The sequence below is a fragment of the Cucurbita moschata genome, unplaced genomic scaffold, assembly GCF_002738365.1.
Source record: "Cucurbita moschata cultivar Rifu unplaced genomic scaffold, Cmos_1.0 Cmo_Scf00002, whole genome shotgun sequence".
Classification (NCBI taxonomy): Eukaryota; Viridiplantae; Streptophyta; class Magnoliopsida; order Cucurbitales; family Cucurbitaceae; genus Cucurbita; species Cucurbita moschata.
The window spans coordinates 6,401,905-6,427,640 of NW_019268518.1; the positions used below are offsets into that span (position 1 = coordinate 6,401,905).

At 36.0% G+C, this 25,736-nt stretch overlaps 4 protein-coding genes across 7 annotated transcripts in view; all 4 read right to left on the minus strand.

Moving 5' to 3' along the window:
- Positions 1–5,930, minus strand: part of LOC111457854 (ABC transporter B family member 19-like) — a 7,201-nt gene extending 1,271 nt beyond the window's left edge. For 2 of the 3 annotated variants that reach the window (XM_023100279.1, XM_023100270.1), the window contains exons 1-9: positions 5,399–5,930; positions 5,252–5,306; positions 4,994–5,169; positions 4,556–4,756; positions 4,192–4,451; positions 3,792–4,108; positions 2,664–3,707; positions 2,344–2,585; positions 15–1,231 (exon numbers count right to left, since the gene is read on the minus strand). In XM_023100279.1, coding sequence (XP_022956047.1) covers positions 23–1,231; positions 2,344–2,585; positions 2,664–3,707; positions 3,792–4,108; positions 4,192–4,451; positions 4,556–4,756; positions 4,994–5,169; positions 5,252–5,306; positions 5,399–5,647 — 3,753 coding nt within the window. In that variant the 5' untranslated portion in view covers positions 5,648–5,930 and the 3' untranslated portion in view covers positions 15–22. Of the gene's footprint in view, positions 1–3; positions 1,232–2,343; positions 2,586–2,663; positions 3,708–3,791; positions 4,109–4,191; positions 4,452–4,555; positions 4,757–4,993; positions 5,170–5,251; positions 5,307–5,398 lie in introns of all 3 variants that reach the window. The other variant, XM_023100288.1, reaches the window with a different exon arrangement.
- Positions 5,931–9,918: 3,988 nt separating this feature from the next.
- Positions 9,919–16,438, minus strand: LOC111457879 (NAP1-related protein 2-like). 2 transcript variants are annotated; one of them, XM_023100320.1, is made up of 10 exons: positions 16,131–16,438; positions 13,792–13,914; positions 13,639–13,689; positions 13,384–13,455; positions 13,125–13,238; positions 12,985–13,046; positions 11,999–12,056; positions 11,662–11,718; positions 10,752–10,796; positions 9,919–10,280 (listed from the first exon to the last, which is right to left on the minus strand). In XM_023100320.1, exons 1-10 carry the CDS (start codon positions 16,257–16,259, stop codon positions 10,239–10,241), a joined length of 753 nt encoding a protein of 250 aa, XP_022956088.1. In that variant the 5' UTR covers positions 16,260–16,438; the 3' UTR covers positions 9,919–10,238. The 2 variants fall into 2 exon arrangements, with proteins under 2 accessions (XP_022956088.1, XP_022956081.1); XM_023100313.1 differs by having other exon boundaries at positions 10,749–10,796.
- Positions 16,439–17,102: 664 nt separating this feature from the next.
- Positions 17,103–22,086, minus strand: LOC111457871 (protease Do-like 8, chloroplastic). Its single transcript, XM_023100301.1, has 14 exons — positions 21,831–22,086; positions 21,540–21,669; positions 21,304–21,420; positions 20,222–20,315; positions 20,033–20,131; positions 19,849–19,915; positions 19,587–19,662; positions 19,439–19,505; positions 18,942–19,159; positions 18,733–18,800; positions 18,096–18,175; positions 17,918–18,004; positions 17,709–17,816; positions 17,103–17,575 (listed from the first exon to the last, which is right to left on the minus strand). The coding sequence occupies exons 2-14, from the start codon at positions 21,665–21,667 to the stop codon at positions 17,450–17,452; spliced, it is 1,335 nt and encodes a 444-aa protein (XP_022956069.1). The 5' UTR covers positions 21,668–21,669; positions 21,831–22,086; the 3' UTR covers positions 17,103–17,449.
- Positions 22,087–22,767: 681 nt separating this feature from the next.
- Positions 22,768–25,498, minus strand: LOC111460861. The gene is made up of 4 exons (XM_023104201.1): positions 24,682–25,498; positions 24,228–24,608; positions 23,119–23,357; positions 22,768–23,028 (listed from the first exon to the last, which is right to left on the minus strand). The coding sequence occupies exons 1-4, from the start codon at positions 25,358–25,360 to the stop codon at positions 22,768–22,770; spliced, it is 1,560 nt and encodes a 519-aa protein (XP_022959969.1). The 5' UTR covers positions 25,361–25,498.
- Between the last annotated feature and the right edge of the window lie 238 nt (positions 25,499–25,736).

Consider the following 25,736-nt stretch of genomic DNA (forward strand, 5'->3'; position numbering starts at 1 on the left):
CCCCCCCCCCCCCCTTCCCCTTTCATATGTGTTGGTGTTGCAGCTGCAAGAGCCTCGAGTAAGCCCCCTCGGCTCGACTTATCAGCTCGCTATGGCTGCCTTGCTCCACGATGCGCCCATCTTGCACCACACCAATGCTGTCGACACCCCGGATTGTCGATAGGCGATGTGCCACTACAACTGTGGTTCGGCCCCTCATTAGCCTTTCTAGAGCCTCTTGTAGCACGCACTCTGACTCGGCGTCGAGGGCGCTTGTGGCCTCGTCGAGGAGGAGGATTGTGGGGTCCTTGAGAACAGCCCTAGCAATAGCAATGCGTTGTTTTTGACCACCAGAAAGCTGAACGCCCCTTTCCCCAACTGGTGTCTTGTAGCCATCAGGTAGTCCACTCACAAAGCCATGCACATTGGCTGCTCTGGCTGCCTCTATTACTTCAGCTTCTGTTGCTCCATCTTTTCCATATGCAATGTTGTCAAAAATACTTGCTGCAAACAGGGCTGGCTCTTGCTGTACCAACCCAATTTTCAGCCTCAACGATTGTAAATTCAGTCGCCGAATGTCCTTCCCGTCGATCATAACTTTCCCGACGATCGGGTCGTAAAACCTCTCAATCAAGGCAATCACAGAACTCTTCCCTGATCCACTAGCTCCAACCAACGCCTGGCTCTGACCAGCCCTGATCCTAAGATTGAGATCCTTAAACACCATGACATCAGGTCGAGACGGGTAAGCGAAATCAACATGTCGAAGTTCGATTTCCCCACGAAGTCTCTCGACAGGTTCTGCCTCAGGATCATCAGGCTCGATTCTCGTCGAGCGATCAAGAATGGAGAAAATAGAACCGATCGATTCACCACCCCGAACGATCTCAGGAGCAAGACTAACAGTCTCTGCCACAGAATTGGCAGTAACAACCAAGACAACAAAGACTTTAATCACTTTAGAGAATGTTGATCCGCCATTGCTGACCAAATGAACACTGTACCATAGAACAAGAGCTTCAGATGCATAGAGAGCAAACTGCGAAATGCCGAAAAGAACGCCAGCCGTTTGGCTCCGACGAAGGCTCTGCCGCTCAAGAACATTAAGCTCATGGCGAAACAGTGAAAGGATCTTGTCTTGAGCATTGAAGGCAGCCACTGTTCTGATATTGCTAACACCTTCCCCTGCAATCATACTTGTCTTTGCGTGGGCCTTTGCAGTATCCCCAGCAAACCCTTTCAAAGAAAGTTGCTGCATAACAATAATGTACAACTTCTCTCATTACTTGAGCCTAATTTCAATAAAAAACTCTGTTATAAAAGTTCAACTTAGAACAAGCTGAATAAAAGCATCATAACATGGGGGGATTTTTCCTTTTCCAAAACAAGGAAAAAGGAACAATGACAAAGACATTAATAGATTACAGAAAGCAATGTCCTTTAGCAATCAATCCTAACTTTCACTGTATGAGAAGCATGCGCAAATTTAGACTACTGTTCAACACAAGACAAATGGTCAGAGGTCAGTACTATAGTTTGAAAACGAACCCCATCCCCTTAGATTTAATCACTTTTTTTTTTGTTATGGAAGTTCAAAAACTTTATATTATATGAATTATATGAATGAAGATCACGGGGAGTGAGGATTTGAAGCAGATATTCACATGGGTATCTGTCAAATGCCAGAGAGCAACGAGAGAGCTCGGATTTCAAGGGAGAGAAAGACGGTCAAGACTTGGAGCTTTGAATCAGAAAAAAAGAACACAACTGATAAAAATACTGCAAAGATTCAGAAGAGTCGGTGTTTGAATGGAAAAAACTATTAAAAACAGAGAAACCGAGGGAAAAATAGGCATTGGGCTCCAAGAAAAAGCTGATACAAATACAAAACAAAACCCACAAATTATTTTACTTCATAAAACAAAAGGGTGAGGTTTTTTTCACTAAAGTTTAAATTTTGATGGAATTTTTATATATAAAAAGCTATGAACTTTCAGAGTTGTTTCTTTAATGTTTATCACTGCAATTGTTTCAGAAGTTAGTGCAGAGCAGGAGTGTAGGGAGTGGGAAGAGGCACGTGCAGAGCACAGAGATGGTAAGAGTTTAATATTTCAGGTTCTTTGTCGCGTTGTTGATGAAGAGAGGTTTATATTCCAAGAGCTGTAAAAAGTAAATTTCAGAGAATCTGACCCATTTCTTAAGAGCTAAATTCACCAACTGCAGCCCCTCCCTTTTTAGGCTTTAGGGTCAACTCATGCAGGAAAAGCCCTACCTTTCCAATCAAAACTTCCTTAAAAACCTAATCTTTTTATGTGGGGTTAGGCTTATATGTATGGTTTGAAGTAAAAATTAGGTGTTTTTTACCTGAGCCATGTTGGCAAGAACCAGTAGAGGGAAGGCTGCAAGGATGAGAAGAGAAACCCTCCATTCGATAATGAATGCAACAATGAAAGAAGTGAAGAGTGAAGTCATGTTTTGAAGAATCACTGATATTCTTTCAGCAATGGCGGATTTCACATCAGCTGCATCAGTCGCCAATCTTGCTGCTACTAAACTTGAGTTGTGTTCTTCCTCATCGAACCATCCCACTTCATTCCTCAAGATCGCTATAACAAAAAAACAGAGGATTTCGTAGCTTTGAAAAAGTTCGATAAGTTTAAAAGATTTTATGGATTGATTCTTACCTGCGAGCATCATTCTTCTGACTCTGGTGGTTAGATTTTCACCCATGATTGTAAAGAAATAATGCTGAATTAGATAAGCCACCACTGCGTAAACTCCGATTCCGATATAGATGAATACGAATTCCTTGATTTTCCTTTCCATGGCGGAGGGATTTTTGTAATAGAAGACTTCGATCATGTTACTCATAACAATGGCGAATGTTGGACTGATGAAACCAGATAGAACAGACCCAATTGCGCCCATTATTGAATACGGCCATTCGGGGCCGTTGAGTTTAAGAAGACGAAGGAAATAGCCATCAGGGGCTGGATTTTTCCGGTCACTTTCGGCGTTTGAGACCATTTCGATTCTACCATCGGCGCCTGTGCTGTACGAATAGCTCAAATTTCGAAGGCTGCCGGAGCGGAGGCTTAATGATTTTGTCGATAACGAATGACTTAGCCGTGAAGATCGTGATCGACGGGTTGATGGGTTGGAGAATTCTCTGTTTCGAACCATTTCTTGGAAGCGAATTAATGAGGAATATGCTCCGGGTTTTGCGATTAGTTCTTCGTGAGTTCCTGTTTCGACGACTTGCCCCTGTTGTAACACTGCAATTGAATCGACATTTCTTATGGTTGATAATCGATGTGCGACCACCACTGTTGTTCTTCCCACCATTAATCGGTCTAAAGCTTCTTGAACTAAGCTTTCAGAGCCTGCATCGAGGGCGCTAGTGGCTTCATCCAGGAGAAGGATTTTTGGGTTCTTCAACATTGCTCTGGCTATGGCTATCCTCTGTTTTTGCCCACCGGAGAGCTGTAATCCTCTTTCCCCAACCTGGGTGTTGTAGCCATTGGGCAGGACTGTGATGAAACTATGAGCATTGGCTGCAACCGTGGCAGCTTCCACCTCCGCCGTCGTTGCGTCCGGTTTGCCGTAGAGAATGTTTTCATATATGGTGGTTGCAAACAGAGCCGGTTCTTGGTTCACTAATCCAATCTGATCACGTAGCCATTTCAATTGCAGAGTTTTAATATCCACATTGTCCAGAAGAACTTGCCCTGTTTTTCAAAAAAAAAAACAGAGTAAATCAAAACCATCCACCACCATTGTAGCACTATCATATCCAATGGTTGTAAATTTACCTTGATTGGGATCGTAGAATCTTTCAATGAGAGAGACAACGGTGCTTTTACCGGAACCGCTACCGCCGACGACAGCCACCGTCTTCCCCGCCGGAAAGAATATAGAGAAATCCCTGAAGATCATCACGTCCGGTCTTGAAGGGTAGCTGAAGCAGACATCTTTAAACTCAATGTTTCCATTAACTTCACCCAAGCACTTTCCCTCTAATGGGTCTTGAATGATCGACGGCCTTTGATTGATTATCTCCATCAATTCGTACCCAGCTACCTTGCCTTTGCTGAATGCTCCCAAATTTGAAAACGACTGCCCCAAACTCCTATAGCATCACACAAAACAGCGCTAAAAAAAGAACCCATTTGTAATAGATCGTTAAATCGTTAGTTTTCTTGAGAAACTTACATGCCGCCAACAATGGCGGAGAATATAGCAGTGAAGGCTTTCCCACCGTCGGACTGGCCGTTTCGGATGAACACACCGGCGTACCAGAACACAAGAGCCCAAGACATGCAAGCAATGCCATAGGTACACCCAAGGCCTAACCCCTTGGCCATTCCTGCCTTGTATCCGATTTTCAGCGTATTCTGAATCAAATCTGAATACGAATTCAGGGCTTTGCTTTCCCCAACATATGAGTAAACAGTTCGAACTTGAGCAATCGCCTGTTGGGAACATGTTTATGAAACAAATCATGTCATGTTGTTTGGAAATTTTCCAATGAAAACAAAAAACATCCACGTGATTCTGCTTGAACGAAGAACTTTACCTGTTCGGCAATTATGCCAGCATTGGCATATGATTCTCGACTCTTTGAAGTGAGTCCAGTGAGAGTATAAGCATATAAACCACCAGCAAAAGCTATGCCTGGAATTACTGCTATACTCAACAGTGCTAGCCTCCATGCTGACACAAAACCCACCACCAATCCAGCCAAGAACGTCGAGAGGTAGTGAATGAAGTTCCCCACCTACACAAAAATCAAACCCAGTTCCTTAAAAAGAAAGATTTGATTCCTGGTTTAATGGCGGTGTTGTGGCGGCGCATGTTATGATCCATTTTTCTAACGTACGCACGTTGCTCTAATTAATGAAATAGCAACTACCCAGATGGGTATTTTGCAGAATGAAGTAACCCATTTAGCCCCCACACTAGACACCATTAGATTTTTCTCCATTTTAGAAAGAAAAAGTGAAAAAGGAATTACCTTTTCGCTGATTGCATCTTGAACAAGAAGGGTGTCTGTTGAGATGCTGAAAACAACATCCCCTGTTCTTGCATCAGTGTCGAAGAATCCAACGTCTTGTTTCAGAACATCCTCTAAATACTTCTTTCGCAATGTGCTCACTTGTCTCTCCCCTGTGTACATCCAACATGCGATCTCTGTATCCAAACACCGACAAGCTCAATCAAATGCTCTGTTTTTTGGGTTCTCGAAAGGGAAAACAGAGGAGTTTTTACTTACCAGCGTAGGATGAGAAACAGACAATGAGACCCAAGTACACAAAATACAGAGCATACTGCAAATTGAAAGAACAGAGTAAAATAATCGGATCTGAGATCTATAAAAGACAAGAATCATAAAACAGAGGATTTGGGATGAAATTAAAACCTTAGTGACTTCCGATGTCATTTTGTGAAAATTGAACTGGTTTTTGCCGAAGCCATTGACCATTTCACCGAAAAGGAGAAAGAAGACGGGCATGGAAGAGCCGTGGACAACGGCGCCTAAACTGCCAAGGGTCATGAGAAACCAGTCGTATTTGTCAGCAAAAGCGAAGAGTTGGAGAAAAGGAAGGCTCTGTTCCTTCTTCTTTTCGGGCTCCGGCAACGCCTTGGGCTCTGCTACTGGCTCCGCCATTGGACAAACCCAAAAAAAAAAACGATGGGAAAGAAGGATGAATCAGTTAAAAGGAGGAAGAAGGAGAAATGAATTATTGGTTTATTGCAGAGAGATGTGAAGGGAAATGGCGTCGTTTTGGCTGCTTTTTTGAGATTGTTCCAGAGTTCTGTGTCTTATCATTCTCCACGGCAGAGCTCCGTTCTTTCGCCGGCGGAAAAAGGAAAGAAGAGAGAGAAAGAGAGAGAGAGAGTTTGACCAGTGGTCAAAGATGGAGAAGACGAGAGTTGAAGGAACAAGTGCGTGGGAGGAGTGAATTCTTATAGGGAGAGAGATGGGGACATTTTTTTAAACTATTTTTGTTTTTAAATTTAAATTTATTATTATATTTTTTTTAACAAAATTATTTGAGACGACAAAAAAAAATTATATATATATATATATATATAGTTGTCGACTTCGTTCGACGTATACTGAAAGAAGACGATATCTCTAATAACGAACCATTTTTATAAATGTGTGAAAATCTCTCTCTAACCAATACATTTTAATGCTTAAATAAGACGATATCTATATATATAATAATATAATATTTTGTATTATTTCTGATTTAAAAAAAAAAAAACTTTCATTCCATCTTTTTTTTCATTATTTGGATGAATTTTTATGAGTTATTATTTTTTATTTTCGTCAACTTGCACACAAACGGCCTCTTATAATTTCCTCCAATATATTTCAATATTCGAATTATTTTTTATTTATTTATTTTATTTTATTCTTTAGCTAAATACTCGAGTTTTAAAATATCCTTTCTTAAAAAAAATTAAAAAAATATTTTACTTTTTTCAATAAAAATGGAAACGGTGCCACGTGGCATTCTGAGTGGTTAACAATCGAGATTAGAAGTACACGACAGTGACGTTAGCTCACTTACACTATCCTGAAATTGCATTCAAGCCCTCTTTCTTTATCATTATTGCACAACCATTCCAAACTTTTTTATCCATATATTTTATATTTTATATTTATTTTTCATTCTCATCCCCCAAATAATTGACTCGAGTAGAATTTTTTGAAAACAAAACAAATTCAATTTAGTTTGCTAAGTTAAAAAGATGGATCCGACCGAGACTTATTATAATAGTTTAAGTTCACTGTAAGCTTTATAATTTTAAAACATGTACGTTAAGGAGAGGTTTTCACACTCTTATAAGAAATATTTCGTTCTCCTCTCTAGATATCGTAGGATCTCAATAAAAAATTAATAGCAAACTGGGTTAATATATATACCCATAATAAAAAGGTCAAAAAAAAAAAAACCAAAAAAGTTAGGTAGACAGCGTAAATGGTCTTTTGTCACTTATGCTTCAGGCATGCATTGCAAATGTCATAATGTCTGGAAATCATACGCCTCAATATTCAATTTCATTTCTCTTTTCCTTTTTTCCAATTTTATTTTTCACCTTTTAACCATAAAAAATAAAATTCCAAAGTGATGAAAGGTGACATCATATATATATATATATAATTAAAAAAAAGATATTTTTCTATTTCTATTTTAAATTTAGAGAGCAATAAGAAAAAGAGGCCTACCCTTTGTAGAGCCCAAGAAAATTGGGCTGCTAAGCCCATTAACTATTTTATTAATTAATAGCAATTTATGGGGCAAAAAAATAAAAAAGAATAAAAAGGAAGCCTTTAGGAGCATGCCAAATTTCATGATATAGACATAATTAAAATTAAAAAGACAGCCTTCACATCAAATTTGGTGACAACACATTGATTGATTACTATCATTATGTAAGTAACAACATGTTTACCAAATTTGATTAATCAATTAATGATAATAACAAAAAAAGGGTAATTAATTTGAATGATTAATAAATAAATAAAAAGATTAAGAAAAAGGTGGATTAGACAGCTTTGTATTCACTTTTGGGAACATAAAGATCTGTTTTTTTGTTAAGTAATTTTAACATAACTTCATGTTTTTTCTTTGAAGTTTTTTCTTTTGGTTTTCATGTGTATGCCCCCTTCTCCTTCCATCTTCGATTATTATTTTTATTTCTAAAGATTCAAAATCATGATCGTCTTATAAAATATTTATCTTTTCAATTAACGGATTTATGAGGAGACTCACATGTGTTTCACGGGAATGATTTGAATCATAAAGTGGTCATATTAATAGAGTTACTAGAAGAAAACATTCAAATTTATCTATACACTAAAAACATCCAAAGTTGAAAAATTGTTTCTTTATGAGTTGTTCTTGGATCGTTTTTTCCTTTAGATAAGGTAGATTTGACCTATTACTAGAGGGACGATCACAAGAACATCATAGATCTTCTTCATCCTTGAACTTCATGTCCAACTTTTTTTTTTTCCTTATAAATAGTGCTAATTATAGTTGCCAAAATCTAAAAATGCACACAACCTTCAAATAATGTACTTAACCTCACATGACACAATATCTATTAATAGAGCTTTAAAAATATATATATATGGAGTATTAAAATTTAAATTTTAATGATTTGATTTCCCTGATATCTTGAAATCATAATTAATACATGCATAAAGTAGCTTAAAATATCATATTGGTCTTCACAATTTAATTAATAAGTATATTGTTTATTATAGGTGGTATATTTATTATTATATAGGTATCATTTAAAGTTTTGGTTTTTTTTTTCTCAAATTAGAAAAAAGGATTATTTCCTTTCTTGGTCATGAATTTATTGGAAATGATCCTCTATGTAATACAAATATCACATTTAAAAATATATTATATAATTTATAATTCTTAAATTTAAATATTTCTACTTGAATTTTTGAACTTCCTTACTTGTTTTGTTCTAGTTTTAATCTTAATCTTCTCAACTAATGTATGATCATAAATATACTTTATACTATATACTACAAACTAGGATATATTATTTATCAAATATCATATAATATATTGTAGATTACATATCATATACTTTTAAAAAAATGGTTAACAAACCTGAGTTGAACTTTGGTCCCAAAGTTTCCTGGAAATCATGATAAAGCAAGGTTTGCGCACATTAATTATGATTATTTAAAATTTAAGCTAATTAAATAAAAAACCATATCCTAACCGTAATTATGCTCCCTAGTTTACCGTAATATATATATTTTTTTATTTTAATATTCTTAGCTTTGCGGCGAGATTATCATCATTATTCTTGCCACAAACTGGCTGCCTTTACTCGCATGTTCAAACTTCTCTCTCAATTAAATATTTTCAATTTAATTTAATCTAATTCATCATTTTACATTTGACCCTCTTTATATTTCTTTTTGGTATTCAACAATCATTAGCCGATTTAGACAAAATCTCGCATTTCCCTAAGTTTTAAAAACAAATCTAAAGGGAAAAAAGGAATCAATGTTTTCAAATATTTATATGTAGCAATTGAACTGCAAATATCAATTTTAGAGTTGAATTTTCTGAAACACTCATTCACATAAATATCGACTCATCAAATAATGAATACAAGACGTGTCTGCCTATTAAAAAGTTCGACTAAAATCGACCAAAATTTAAAAATAAAAAAATAAAAAAAAGGAAGGAGAGACATGGGCTGTCCTGTCTTGATACTAAGAACTTTAACAACAAACAATATGGGCCCAAAGATGTGGGGAAAATGAGGCCCATATGTCATTTGTAAAGCACAATACATAGTTTTGGACTACTGTTTCATCAAACAATGCATGTGAATCATTTCTTAGTGGACTGTGGGGCCCAATTCTAAATTATGGTCATACTCATTTATTGTACTTTTTCTTTTCTATAAAAAGAAACATAATAATTAATTTGTTGATTAAGATATGGCCGTAAGAAAATCTATGAGGTCGTTTGGATGATTCTTGTGTCGCAACCATTTGGAAAGCAAGGTTGGTAGAGACTATACTTTCAAAAATGAATGATTATCTAACCACAAAAACATATATTTAGCCCCCATATGTTCATCTACTGCTACGTCATAATCAAATCAACAAAAGCAGAATTCTGTAGGTTCTAAGATGCTTTTGATTTGAATATGCCGTGGCAGTAGATGAATTATCGGCTTGATTTGTTTCTAAGAGTAGTGTCCAAAATATCGCTAGAAACTTTATAGTACTTGTAGATAAAGCCGATGAAACTTTCAAGGATGACTGAGAATTATAGGCTTTATCCACAAGCACTATAAAATTTCAAGCGATATTTTGGACACTACTCTTAGAAACACATCCAGTTATAAAAATGTTCAGATAAGAACTGGAAAATTTAGCAATCTCATGATTCAGACAAATACTACCCATCTACATCGTTTTCAGGCAACAATATTGTAAGAAATAGTCTACAAAAATGTTCAGATAAGAACTGGAAAATAGAAGCATCTCTCATGAAAGGATTGGGCTGTGTATTGAATGATGAGGAAGGGGAGGCCAAAAATAGACTAGAAGATAAATAACACATTTGAGGTATAAATATGACAACAGTACTTATCAGAGATTGGAACAATAGATATCCTACGTAATATGGAAATTGGTAAAAAGAAAAGATAGGAGTACCTATGGGGGGTTCTCTACTGTGTTTGTTCTCTACGTTTCACTCTTCGCCATCATCATCATCATCTTCATCTCCGTTTTCCTACACACATCAACCAGAGTTTGAACCATTACTTCTGAACTTTTAGCCAGTCTATATGTACAGAACAGTTTAAGCCACGATTAAGTTGCAAAACACTAGATGATTAAGATCATGTACAACAATATTTCAATATTTCAGAAGCTTATAATTATGCAACAATGAAGCAGTAAAACACTAGATTTAGACTAAGTAAATAGCGACAGTGAAGTTGCAAAACGCCTAGGTTTGGACCACTTACAATACTTCAGAAGCTTACAAATAAATGCCCCATTACATTTAGAAAACTAGATGGAGGCTTGGGAATGATTGTCGAAAAGATGCATGCCTGAGTGATTCGAGAATGGCAAGAACAGAAATCACCAAACAAAATAGTGACACGCCAAAGACACATTCAAATGGGTTCAAAATAACATCCATAAATTTGAGTGCAGTTGTAAGATGGCGAAAGTGAAACTTAATCTTGTTTACCTCCTCCTCCTCTTCTCCATCAGAGTCCTCTTCATCTTCATCAATCTCCTGTAAACAAATTAGAAAGCCCCTCATTTTTCCTCCTTGGTAGAACCAAAATTTTCATTAGAACAACAAAAGAAGACGAGAATGCCCCAAAAAATGGAAAAAAAAAAAAAAAACTTAAAATACGACTATAAATAGGAACCTAATTATCCATAATAGAAAGATGAATGTCCAGAAACAAGAGGAGGCAACCAAAAGGTAATGAAATTCACAACACCCTGATCTCGAACAAAATCCCCAAAAAATGATGAAAATTCGATTAGATTTTTTTTTTTTTTTTTTGGATTAGGTATTTCCAAGCTGCCCGATATGATAGACAGAATACCTCTCAAATAATCTCAGCTTCTTGGCCACCTTCACCACCCCACCCCCCGGGGGAAAAAAAAATCGATAAAAGTAGAACCTCTTGGCTAGGTGAGTGAGAGATGCACCTACTACACCCTTTCATTCAGAAAAGAGGGATTCCTCTCTGTTAAGATTTCTGGAAACACTAATAGGAGATCCAACTGAAAGAAGGGAACCCAAAGATAGAGACATGGAAAACTAGGCTCAAGAAACCAATAATGGGGCCTCCCCAATCCAACCATTCTACCAAAAAACAAACATGAGAGCTAAGAGCTGTTCCGAACAGAGTGGTTAGTGATCAGAGAAAACGAGATAGAACACCTTGGAAATGAATGTACAAGGCCTAAGAAAACTACCACTATTAACTTGCTTAAAGTTTCAATTGTTAGATTAAGATGCATCCCATAGACACTATGATGGAAATATTGGTATTTCATACTACAAAGTGGGGGAAACCCCTTGGCAACAGAGCTTGATGAGTGCTCAAAGAATAGGTAAAATTATGTAAGACAGAGGAAATTACATTGTTGAAATATTTCAAAGGATTGGGCCACAAGTCCTCTTTAATTATCTCCGCAACCTGCATTTTAAGTAAAAAAACACACACACATAAGTACAAACAAAAGCATCGAATTATTAAAAGAGAAGCTGGAATGAGTTTTATATTATCTAAGTTTTTATCACCACGAGGTTTGAACCATTGTACTATCTAATTGGAGAAGCACTTTAAATGACTTAGAAAGCGAATTATACTAGTTAACAACTAACAAGAGTACACAGCAAACTAACAGATTAGACCTTATTACATTAACAAGCTGAGCATTTACATAATCATGGGGCAAGAAAATGTTCATACACACCTCATCATGAAGCTCAGTGATATCTTCTTCTTTGGTCTCACCAAACCAACTGAAGAAGCTGCATACGTAAATTATTGGTGAGCAATATAGAGAGTAAATATGACAAATTGAAATTAAAACAATAAACCACAGTAAGAAGAGAAGAGTGAAAGGGTGGTATTAAACTGACTTTTCTATTCGACAAAAAAAAAAAAAACTCATTGTTTAAAAGCAGAAATCATTGCAATAAAGGAGCTGGATAATGGTAAGACATTAAATTAGCACATATTTAAAAATCAGAAGTTACTTCCTTAAATACCTTTTAATATACTAATTAAACTTTATGAGCAATGTACGGATTTAGTAATTTTTAAATGATATTATTCTAAAATGCATTTGACAGAACTATTCCTTTATTATATACTTGAAGAATATAAAAAAAAACAATTTCATTAATCCTATAAAATAATTGCATTGCTTAGTAGCACACCCATAAGAATTTCAAAATTTTGAAATTTATTTTTAGAAAATTAGATCTTATTTATAAAATAATACATTAAAATATTTACGGTATTCTATTTTTCATAGGATAGATGTCTAGTTAGAAAAAATTAGTCTTCATTTAATACCTAATTTATTTGATTTAATGAGAGTCTTTTAAAAAAAAAAGAAACTAACTGCTTGCAGATTTGGTTTTTTGTTTTCAATGTAGTGAATAAATTTATCTGTTTTTTATAAGAAAAAATATAGTTACATATTAAATTCAATTGTGTTCACCAAGAAATAGAATCAATGAACTAAATTTAAGATATTCTCTCCCGCAAGCCCTCTTTCTTTGGTATTAAAAAAAAAAGAAAAAAAAAGAAAGAAAAGACAATATCAGAAGAGGATATAGCAGAATTGAACCCCTTTTAATTTATAATATATGATGTCATTGTCAAACCTTGAGGTTCTATGACTTTTAGTTTGTTTAAGATGGAATCAAATTTGTAAGGGTATAGAAGCACCTGTCTTCAATCAAGGGTCGCTTCTTTCCTTTCTTCTCACCATTTACTCCATTTGATGCACCCTTCAAAATTTACTATTAGATCATTGATCTGATTTAAGAAACCACAGAAATTATTGTTTTCATAGATATAACTGTTACCGAGTCATCCTTCCACTTGATTGTTGTTCCAGTAATTTTAATTGCCCCGTCTTCAAAGAATGTATATGTCTTCTCTAGTTTTCTATCTTCAAAATAAGGATTCTCATTGAAATTCTGCAATTTTAAGCAGTTTAGTGACAGATCATTATCACATTCTGCAATTGAGGGAAGATACCAAATAGGACAAAAAAAAATGTAACATGTGAATGATGCAAACGGACAGATTTAGCATAAGTCGAACAAGTTAGATGAAGCTTACAAGTATGATGGAATAACCCAGCTTTACATCCTTCTGATCCTCCACTTTAAGAGAATCTAAATGCCTAAATATCTGCAACAAGAATAAGAGATCAACAGTTACGAGAGTATATATTTGTTTGCAGTTGATCATTACAGAATCAAAAGCCACTTTGAATTAGGACTTCAAAATAAATTGGAAATAGAAAGAAGTTGCAGAAGTATTCATTTTTCACCCAAGCCACAATCAGAGATTCAATAGATTAAAGAAACAAACCTTTTGATCTTCTTCCGACAAAAGATCACAAAGTGCAGGATGACTCAAGAACTGCAAAAATCAAGCATGTGCACCAAAGGAAAAAAAAGTAAATAAACTAAGTGGCTGCAAAAGATAAGATGTAAAACGTCAATAAATAAACAGATCACTCACAGCAGTTAACCAGAAGTCTGGAATCGTTTTGATAATCTCATTCCGTCTCACATAAACAGGCCACCTTATCTCATTATATTTCTGTTCAACTTCCAAAACTTTGTCACCTGCTTCTTCATTAACCTGTTGGATGCCAGAGGTACAAGAATAAGATCCAGTCTATTTATTGAATATTGAATTATATATAAGAAATTGCATTCATGCCAAATGGATCAGGCATCGGCAGAACATAACCATGGTGAACGTCTTGTACACATTGCCTATCAAGTCCTAGATTTACACTCTTTTTTTGAAGACTAAACAAGATCTCAGATCCTTTGACCCAACACTGGACCATTCATAACCTCAAATTGGGAGGAGCTTCTACAGAAGTTGGGAGTCATATCTAACATTAATTGAAATAAAACACATGGAACTCTTCTCCTTAAAAGTTCAAAAAAGTTCAAAAAATTGCAAAAAAGAAAAAAAAAAAAAAATTATATATATATTTACTAACCTGACTAATTTGCAAAAGTTGAAAGCAGGAAAGGAATATTAACATAGAGAGACAATGAAATTTTGAATTCTTGCTAAATGTTTTTATTAAAGTATATTTGGGGTTGAATAAATATGTATGTATTTTGATAAGAAGCAACAGTTCAGTAAGGTAAATGAAAGAAAGAACAAGAACCTCAACAAGAAAACATGGTGGGGGTGTGGGAAATCTACATCTGGATATTGTACACAACACATTAAACCACTCCTTGGCAAATAAATAAACAAATAAAACGAGCCAATCAATGTGAATAAGAATTTCAATGGCAGTCTGTTCGATGGAATTATTCCATCCAAGTTTTTTTTCTTTTTCTTTTTCTTTCCTGAAAGGAAACGCACTTCTCATTGATGGAGTGAAAAGTTAAATACAAGATATAATTCCCTAGCATGAACTTATAGAAAATATTGCCCAATTAGACGTAAACATATAAATTTAATAACAATAAAGTACACAAATGTTGACATATACCATGTTGGACATTATGATTCTATTTTCATTGCTTACATCTCAAGCTTTTTACATGTATCGCCTCATGTTAGGAAAGTATGAAACAAAGAAGAAGAGATATGATTGATGTTTGAGAGAATTGAATTCAACCCTATAAATGCATAACAGAAAAAGAAAGGGGAAACATAACCATCAGGAGAAAGAAGAATCTGGCATGTGGTTAAATTCTATCAAAATAGTATCTCTATTTAGTACTTAGGTAATAAGATTGCGTCATTTTAATAGTAATAAGATGATTCGACCTACTTGTGTCCTTGTATCCGTTTCATATATAACTTGCCTTAAAAATCACAACAACATTCAAGTAGTGAACGCTTGCGGAATATGATGAGCTATTCACCCTAATTCTTTGCAATTTTGGCAGAGTCAAATCCTTGCCAACTAAAAACAAGGAATTGAGGGAAAGTCAATGATATATAGCTCAGGGCCCAGAAGTTCGAAGTACTTTCAAACAGTTGAGAGAAGATCGAAATAAAGTGGTAGTTTAGCAATGATATATAGCTCAGGGCCCAGAAGTTCCAAGTACTTTCAAACAGTTGAGAGAAGATCGAAATAAAGTGGTAGTTTAGCACGAGATTTGAACAAGATAGATCTTACATAGAAATTCTTGTAAAAATCTTATTTTTCACTCAAGACAGGTTTAAATGTCTTTGTTGTATGTCATAGGGCATCCTTAGTTAGCATAAAATATAAAAATTTTAGGATAAAGAGTGTTAATGAATAATTTAAATAGCTTAAATCATTCACAGCCTCAAACTTTTAGCTCAGAGTATTTAGGGTAAAACTTGATAGTTGACAAATTATTGGAACCAGGAATGCCGTCAATGCAACATGAGCATAATTCAAAACGCCTAAACCACCCGTATTCCGTAGAAGAATCAGAAGCCAACGAAATTAGCATAAATCACACCGTTCCACCCGTTTGAAACTTCAACTCAGAAAGCATTACCAAAAGCTCTGTAATCCATGCGAGTCTCGGTCAAATACCATTTGGAAAACCACCTCATATTCATCAGAATAAATATGTAAGAAGTCCAAAAGGCAGGAAAAATCGGTTAACAGACACCAGTTAAAGAAGCAAGAGAATTAAAAGTAGGAAACAATAACAAAAGCCATCGTCCTAGGTAATTGAGCTAATATATCCATGAATCAAAATATGAACCCCAAGAACACAATTAAAGAGCAGAAAACGCTAATTTACAGTGGTAACAGGAAAATGCATGCACAAACCAAAACCTATTGTCATACATGTACGGAAACAACAGTGAAGAGAGGGAGAGAGAAGAAAGGAGGTGACCTTTTCGAGCTCGTCTTGAACCTCCTGTAACTTCTCGATACATTGAACGAGCTCGACGTCAATATGATCAGACCCGTCGTCCTCAACCTTGTCGGCAGGCTTGGACTTTTTACCCTTTTCGGCGACCATTTTAGCGGCGGAAACCTAGTTGGGGGAGAGGAACACCCTAACTTGAAGATGAAGCGAAGAAAAAGGAGGGAAAAACAGAGAGGGAATAAAAAAGTTTGGGGCCAAAAAGAAAGCGGGAATCGGCTAATGAAGTGGGAGTTTCAGAGTGAAGGCGGCTGCTCTCTATTTATATGGAGGGACGAACGTTCTTCTCCTTTTGTTTCCTATTTTCTTTTTTCTTTTTCTTTTTTTAAATAGTAAAAAAAGAAAGAAAATTAAATTATTTATAAGAAAAAATAAAATAGCAATCCAAGCTTTTTAATGGAAAAATGTCAATAAAAAAGTAAAATCGAATATATGCCGTTAACTCTCCGTTAAAAGAAGCCATGGATCCTGAATTGGGCTCACGTGTTTCTTGTATTGGGCTGCTCCCATTTTGGGCCTTCAGAAGCCCAATTATAATGACAATACTCGGCTTGTACTCTCAAGACAACTCATGCTAAATTATAATAAATTATAATGGTGTCGGTTCGAAGCACTAAAAGAAAAAGACCCGAAAACAACCATGGAAGTATCAACCGTTTACTTTGTCTCTTACCTTAGGGAGGAGAGGATCAACCTATCAATAAAATTCCATAATAATACAAAAGTCAACACATACGTAGAGAGATAAAACTACCATTGGTTGAAGACCGGAACGAAGCATTGCTTATAAGGTCGTGAAAACCTCTTCCCGGCGGATGCATTTTAAAATTTTGAGGGAAAGTCCGAAAAGAAAAAATTCAAAGAGAACAATATTTGCAATCAGTGAACTTAAGCTCTTATAGTCCAAAAACAAGAACTAAACTAAACATGAGAATGATATTGAGTCTTGAATTGGATCCATTACGACGCATCGTGCTGATATTGATCTTTACATGAACATTTACATTGATACTAACACAAGCTAATAGTTGATGCCTCAGCTGGACAAGCTGAGTCCACCCCATCATCAAAACACACCACATTTCATGCTTCCAATTACAATTTGAAACATGCAACTCAGCAACTTTCCATAGAAAGCTTTAAATTCTATAACACAAGATTACCTCATTTTACCAAAAACATTTGCTTCCATTGCTTTTCTTCTTCTACTTCTCCATTTGATTCCGAGTTGAATGTTGTAATGGTTAGCATGTTCTTCCCAAGACTCTGCTGCTACCTTCGACTTCCTATTGACTTTCTTCTAATATCAGAGGCAGCTCCAGACTTTGTCCTCCTCTCTCTATCTTTAAAATAACTTTGTCTCCGGCGTTGTACTCATCCAATAACTTGTACAATTCTGCTTTGTTTCTTACCTATAAAGACATACAGAACCTTATATTCTTAAGAGAACCATTTGGTTGTTCATGCAATTAGACAGAAACTATCTCCCAGTTTAATGCAGAGGGTGGAAATGCAACATTTGTTTGGAAAGAATGAAGAGCTCACCGGCTTGTTATCAATGGCGGTGACGATGTCTCCGAGTACTATATTGCCTGCAAAACCTCTGGTGGTGGGTAATAGTCCGGCTTTGGCTGCAGGACTATTTGCAGGAACCTGAGGAGTAAAAATCATGAATGAAAAGAGTATTACTCATCTTAAGTTGACGAACTTGATGCATCTTAGAAGGAAAAGAAATTAGTCTGGGGAATGTATACCAGTAGAATTAGAGCTCCATCACGAACGTTGAGTTGATTAGCGATCAGGTCGGGAGCAAAATCTACATTTATGCCAGCCCGAATTACCTATATGAAAAATCAGAATCTTAAACCATGAATTGTTTAAATCGAATAGAAATAAGACAAGGTGGAATCTTGTTTAGCAACTTAATCCTACTCTGCCAAATTGGATTAACTGAGGAACAATCTTGACTACGGTTAAAGATGGGATTGCAAAACCAACCCCAGCTGATGTTCCTGCAACCATAACAGAACAGACTAATGTTAATCACATCCCTAATCTTATTGTTGAACAGTAGGGCAAGAAAAATTTGAAAATCACAACTAAACATCGTCACTGTCAGATCTCACATCAGTTGGAGAGGAGAACGAAACATTCTTTATAAGAGTGTGGAAACCTCTCCTTAGCAGACGCATTTTAAAAACTTTGAGAGGAAACTCGAAAGGGAAAGCCCAAAGAGAACAATATCTGCTAGTGGTGGGTTTGGGCTGTTACAAATGGTACCAGAGCCAGACATCGGGCGATGTGCTAGCAAGGACGTTGGGCCTCAAAGGGGAGTGGATTGTGAGATCCCACATCGGTTGGGGAGGAGAATGAAGCATTCTTTATAAGGGTGTGGAAACCTCTCCCTAGTAGACACGTTTTAAAAACCTTGAGGGGAAGTGTGAAAGGGAAAGCCCAAAAATGACAATATCTACTAGCGGTGGCCTTGAGCTGTTATGGCAGGAATAGGAATGCAACCAAGTGTTAAAAATAATGAATCAAAACTTGGCTGAAGAAAGAGGGAGCTTACCTGTTTGAGTAAAAATAGCAGTATTAATACCAATTAAGTTCCCTTTCGAGTCAAGTAGAGGACCTCCACTGTCAAAGATACAGGAAAACTTAAGCTTCTTGATGTCAACATTAAATACATAAGGTGGTATCACTTTCATCAATCAAAGAAAGGAATAATAAGACAGACAAGATTTCCCAGGAGAAAGAATGATGAAATCTCAGAATAACCTATTCCCAGGATTAATAGCTGCATCCGTTTGGATTCCGCCCCCAATGGTGACACCAGTCTGACTAAAAATGTCACGGTTCAGTCCACTAATGACTCCAACGGTGAGGGTATGATCAAAACCAAAAGGATTTCCAATTGCCAAGCATTGTTGCCCCACTTTAAGAGAAGATGACTGCCCCACCTTGATTGGCCTCAACAACTCATTTGAGGCATCCACCTGCAAGAACACGGGCGTTTATCTCATACTTGTTTAGACTTTTGAGGAATTTTATTTCATATAAGAACCAAGGATCATTCAGAATATGAAAAAACAAGGAACAAAAGATGGGAGTTTTGAGGGATTTTATGTCCAGACAAATCAGAGAATGGATGAGCTATGATAATTCACAAATAAAAGACTCAGCCCAAACTTGATCAGAGATACCAATAATCATCCAAAATTGCACATTCTTGGATAAACCGTGAAGCAAAAGAATTTAAAGCCGAGAAGCCTTGCCTTCAAAACAGCAAGATCCTTTGTACGGTCTGCACCAATGAGCTTGCCTTCAAAATTCTTCTGTATCCTATTCAAACACAGAAACTGAGAAAGTAAATACCTGTTGTTCATGAAAATAGTATATTTGTGTAACTTCAAGTGTCCTCACCCATCGGATGCGAGAATATTAACACGTGCAACAACCTGCCCAGGACTCGGATTTCTTGCAAGAGCACTAGCAATTACTGTTTAGTAATAAAAAGCAAAGGCTATGAGGATATGTTGAACTTCTTTCTGAATCACAGTCTAAAGTTGATTACATGAAACATTAGAAATGCCATGTTTTGGTAAACAACAATGCAAAATTTAGATGATTCAATCTGTAAGTAACTCAATGTAGTTATTTTTTGCTGTATTTGGTGACCTCTCACCATGATAATTTGTTACTATATGTCCTTGATCATCCCAGACTACTCCCGAACCATTTCCTTCAGGAATCTGCAAATAGGCACGGTAATGATTTGGTCTTACACGAAGGTTATCAAAATAAGAACACGATAAACCGCTTGGAATATGCCAAGAACAACACGAACCATAAGTTTATTGCTAGATTACCTCAACCATGCCAGTTACGTTAAGTTGAGGTCGCAAAGTTACATCGAAAATATTGACGACAGAGTACGTATTTTTCTCGAACAGTTGGACAATTCTTTCCTGTCAATCACATAATTCTTGTTCATACATTATTACAAATAACAAGGACAACGAAGTTCGAAAACAAATCAGTAGGGTTTAAAAGAAAACCTCTGTAGGGAAGAGGGTTCCAGAAGGGAAAATAGTGGGAGTTACTTCCTCAATGGTTACAGATGGATCTCCCAAAGCTTGAGCTGTAAATACACTACACAACTTTGTTATAAATAAGTTATTTTGTCACAAGTACATCAAATATGAACAGACGTGAGGCTATAAATGCTACTTGGTTTAAATTAAGAACTATGCTTCTTAGAACCCTCAATCAAAATTTTGTACATTCCATGCTGACTGGAAGACTTGTACATGAAACTTGACAAGTTTGCTTCACTTACAAAAAAGACAAAAGATGACATTAGAGATCGAGAATGTGTAACCGCCCAAGCTCACTGCTAGCAGATATTCTCCTCTTTGGGCTTTCCCTAAAGGTTTTTAAACGCGTCCACTAGGGAGAGTTTTCACACCCTTATAAGGAATGTTTCGTTCCCATCTCCAACTGATGTGAGATCTCATAATCACCCCCTTGGGGGACCAACGTCCTAGCTGGCACACCGACCGGTGTCTAGCTCTGATACCATTCGTAACAACTCAAGCTCACCGCTAGCAAATATTGTCCTCTTTGGGCTTTCCCTCAAGGTTTCTAAACATATCCACTGGGGAGAGTTTCCACACACTTGTAAGGAATGTTTTGTTTCCCTCTCCAACCGATTTGGAATCTCACAGTTCACCCCCTTGGAGGCCCAGCATCCTTGTTGGCACATAGGCCGGTGTCTGGCTCTAATACCATTTGTAACCGCCCAAGCCCATCGCTAGCAAATATTGTCCTCTTTGGGCTTTCCCTTCCGGGATTCCCTCAATGCTTTTAAACGCGTCCACTAGAGAGAATTTCTACACCCTTATAAGGAATGTTTCGTTCCCTTCTTCAATCAATGTGGGATCTCACAGAATGTGTGTCAACTGTCACAACCACTATTCCCTGAAAAATCATAGCTAGGAGCTTGCAAGCAGCTCGGAGACTCACGGACATTATGAAAGAAAACATCTCTTGATGACCAAGAAACTAATATAACAGGACGCGTCCAATCGTGAACAAAATGCACTTCATAGAGCAGGGCATAAAGCTGTGAGAAAAGTACCTTGAAGGATATGCCCAAGAACTTAGGAACAAACTAGCAAATAACGTCCGCCGAGTTGTGAAAAGAAATTTGCTGCTAAGTACAGAACCCAGATCCCCAGACTCATCGCCCGCACTCCTGAATAATCAGCTAAGCAAATTACAAACTGAGAACTAAAACATATGAATCCGAATCAATAGGTACACGATGGACAATTAATTTTGATCAGATAATGCAATGGCACAGAGAAAAACAACCTTTGAATGGAAATGGATTGAGCAGTGGTGGGATTTGAAGTGGAGGGTTGAGAAACAGAAGACACGCCATCAAAGCATAATTCCCGCCTTCCCAAGAAATGGGGAGTATTGCATGCCAGAACTTGCATTTCTAAGAGTTAAATTTAGAGATAAACAAATCAACCCAAGGGAGCAAGAGCAAGAGCAAGACTAATTTCACAATTTCGAAATGGTTCCTCACTCAAATATCGTCATTGAATCGGTACAAAAGAGGGAGATTGTAAAATGCTTCCACTAAGATTAATTACTAACCTGAAGACGAACTCTAAACAGAGGCGGCAAAATCAGAGACGGCGTTGTATTCCAACAACCCAATAGAGAGGAAGGGCCGGCGACGATAGATGGGGATTGAGAGGCAAAGTAATGGGAGGGTCTTCCAGAGAAGAGTGTACTCTTTAAACTTCTTCTTCGTCCATGGAAGCTATGGAACTGTGGAGCTGACACAATCCACAACCAACCACCAAGGATCATCCAATTCTCTCTCTAATAAAAAATGGATTGGTTTCTATTTGGGGATTATGATTTAATTCTACTTTGATATTAAAAGCAATAAATATTTATCACTTTTCTAGGGAAGAGTGTTTTTTATTGGTTTTGTAAGGACTCTCAGGCTTGGTAGTAAATTGGTTAATGTCTTCCATCACTTCATATTCACGTTTAAAAATAGACGTTGGTTAGAGAGAAGTTTTCACTCTTATAAACAAAATTGTCTATTAGAGACAGGTTTCTACACTCTATAATAATTGTTTCCTCCCCTTCTCCAACTAACTGGGATGTCACAGTATACTCCCTTGGAGACCCAACATTTAAAAAAAAATTGGTCTGTTAGAGAGAGGTTTCTACACTCTATAATGATTGTTTGGTCCCCTTCTCCAACTAACTAGGATGTCATGGTATACTCCTTGGAGACCCAACATCCTCATTAGCACACAACTCTATGTTTGGATCCTACAATCTACCCTCTTTGGGAGTTAATGTCAACGCGTCTATTAGAAAGAGATTTACACGAATTGTTTCGTTTCTCTCTCCAACTAATGTGAGACCTTACGAGTTTGTAAAAATATGATTTTTGTATTTTTTTTTTCTCTCTCTCTCTGTATATTCATACGCGTGTAACTCCAGTAACATATAGACACATACCCAACTCTTGGAATAAAAAAGTAGAATGAAAATCACATTTAAAAAGTGGTCACGAGTATATAGAGAAAAACGACGAAGGTTGTATCCTAATCTTCCCCGTTTGAAAATTAATACAGCTCAATTTATGGCGACACCATTTCAATTGGTCAATTGAAATGGTATGCATATTAAGCACTCTTCCCACCAACTTCAAATCCACCATAGCCAAGAAGTAAGCTTCATCATCTGGGTCATCTTCATCAAAGGCATCTTTACAGTTCTTCAATCTCCATGTCTTTCTCTGTATTATCTTCTTCAATTTTCTGTCCTTCTGCAACACACAACTCTCTCAAACAAGGTGAGTATCTAATGCGTTGGATGCATGTATGGAGTTTATATTAAATGGAAGTAAGTGACTAACTTTATGAAGATCTAACAGAATTTGGTTTAGAATGTTGGAATATGCAGGGCTGCTACGCTCTTGTTGTTGTTCTATAATATGAGACTTTGAAGTTGATGATATATGGGCAAGTTTATCGGCTCGAATGAATTGCCAGAACACTCTTATACATTCCTGCAATATCTCAATAACCCTATCCATTTTAACGCCCTCTTCCTCCTCTCTTCTTCCTGTCTTCTTATTGTCTTTCGCTTCGTCTTCTGCAATCAAACACATTCTTACAATTACTTAATTTTCTTCCTAATTTGATGCTATGCTAATAGTGTAATCGCGAGTAAATCGTGGAAATTAACCGAGTTCATTCCATTAGCATATTTAAATAACAATATATCCTACAAATATAAAAGAAAATGGCATCTCGGCCAAGATGTTATTCCACTCACTTACTATGGCTTAATCTACGAAATAGGGATCACTCTAACAACAAAATAATTTAACATAAATTAATAAAAATATTTCTAAAATTTATATTTTATCTTACAAAAAAAACTTAAATTTTAATAAACCTTTTAAAAATATATTTACATCGAAGTTGTTCCCAAATTTAAGGGTGTTTTTAAATATTCAAAATTATCATTTTTTTACTTTTTATTTTTTATTTTTTTAAAGTTTAAAAATATTGTTGAAATTATAAAAAATTTAGAAGTTTTTTTTAATTAATCTATCTCAAAATTTATAAGTATGAATTTAATATATTTATAAATTTTAAAAAATATCTATGTATTTAATAGATTTCTAAATTTTAAAAATATCTATTTTAAACTTTTAATTTTGTATTTAATAGGCTTTTTAATTTAAAAAATGTCAAATTTTCTGTTTAATAAGTTATATATATATATATATATATATATATATATATATTTTTGTAATGTCTAATATGTTGATTAATTTTTTTAAAAAAATTGAAATAAATAAGACGAAGTTTAAAATATATAATAAAAAATTTAAATATTTTTTTAGATACTTTTTAAAGTTTAAATATGTATTAAATATAAATATATATATATATAAATAAACTTGTGTAGGGTTAAATAAAGAAGCAAAAGCAGAGGAGACAACATTTGACTCACCTTTGAGCAGAGGAACTTGCAGAAGCTTTCTCTTACCAACACGACTTGTAGCATAATATTCAACTCTCGACCCTTCCTCCGACCATTCATTCTCCATAAATCTCTGTATCAACACTTTAAAATGCTCAAATTTCTCTGCAACTTCATTGAATCTGTAACTTCCATACCCTTCTCCGCCGCTAATCTCCAAAGCTTTCTTGTACTGCCACACTATAAACTCCCATGAAACCCACATTTGCACCACATAAACCACCTCCAACTCCCCTTCCATTCCTCTGTTTTCCCCTGTTTTTGCTTCGCCTTTCTTATCAGGCCTGCACCCACACAGCCCTTTCGATGAAACAGACTCCACTAACCCCTTCGATTGCTTCATTTTCCACTCTGCAAACCAAATTCCATGCGGGGTTTATGAAACAAACAACAATTGGATGAATGAATGAATGAATGAACTGACCTTTTGCGATTTGGTGATTTAAAGTGTCGTATTTTCGCATCTTTTCTGTGTATTGCTTGTGGAATTCGTGGAGTTCTTTTCTTATGCCTTTGCGATTTGATCTTTCTTCTTTCTTCCGTCGTTTTGAATCTTCTTCCATGGCTATTGGGTACTCCGATTCTTCAGGAATTGAGGGCAACCCAGATTCGGATTTTGCTTTGGCTTTCACCTTCTTAATCTCATTTTTCAGTTCTTCTATGAAGTCCTGATCAAAACTCCCCGATATGGCTTCCACAGGTTCATCAAATTCATTATCATCTTGGATTATGACATCATTGCTGCCTCGCAACCCATTTGGGAGAAAAATTTCTGGGTCTTCTCGGGGACAAAGATCTAAATCCGTGTCAGAAGTTGAAGAACTCGAATCATCAAAATCGTTCTCATTTGAAGTTTCATATACAGGTGGGTCAACATTCTGTGTAGTAGTTCTCAGAAAATCCTCGTACGTTGGAAACTTAAAGCTTAGAGATGAAAATGGCGTTTCTTCAATTCCATCACAATCAACATGTTGTTGAAACAGGGGTTGTTTATTATAGTATTTGAAGAAACAGAGTAGGAGCGGGAACAGAGCACAGAACAAGATCAAAAGGGGTTTCAAAAGAAGAACCAGAACGTCATTAAAATTTCCAGAAAACTTCATTCGTGGAGGGTTTTGGAGAAAACAGAGGAAGTTTGTGTAAGATTGGAGAAGAACATGATTCTAAAGCAAAAGCTAGGACATTTTGGGAAATTTTTGAATCAGACCATTTAGGAAGATGAATCTCGTATTTGATTCTCATAAATTCTCATTTAGCTTCATGAAAATGGAAATTATCAAAGATTTGTAAGGCTTAAAAGGATATTATATGGAAGAAAATAAAACTTTGGTCTTTTTAAATTTGAAAGTGGAAGAACAGGGCTGTGTTGTGGCAGCCATATATGATCAGTCATTTTCATTAACGATTGACTTTCTAAATATAATTTTAATTTTGATTTTACTTTTAATAACAAAGACTAAACTTTAAATAATAGTTAAT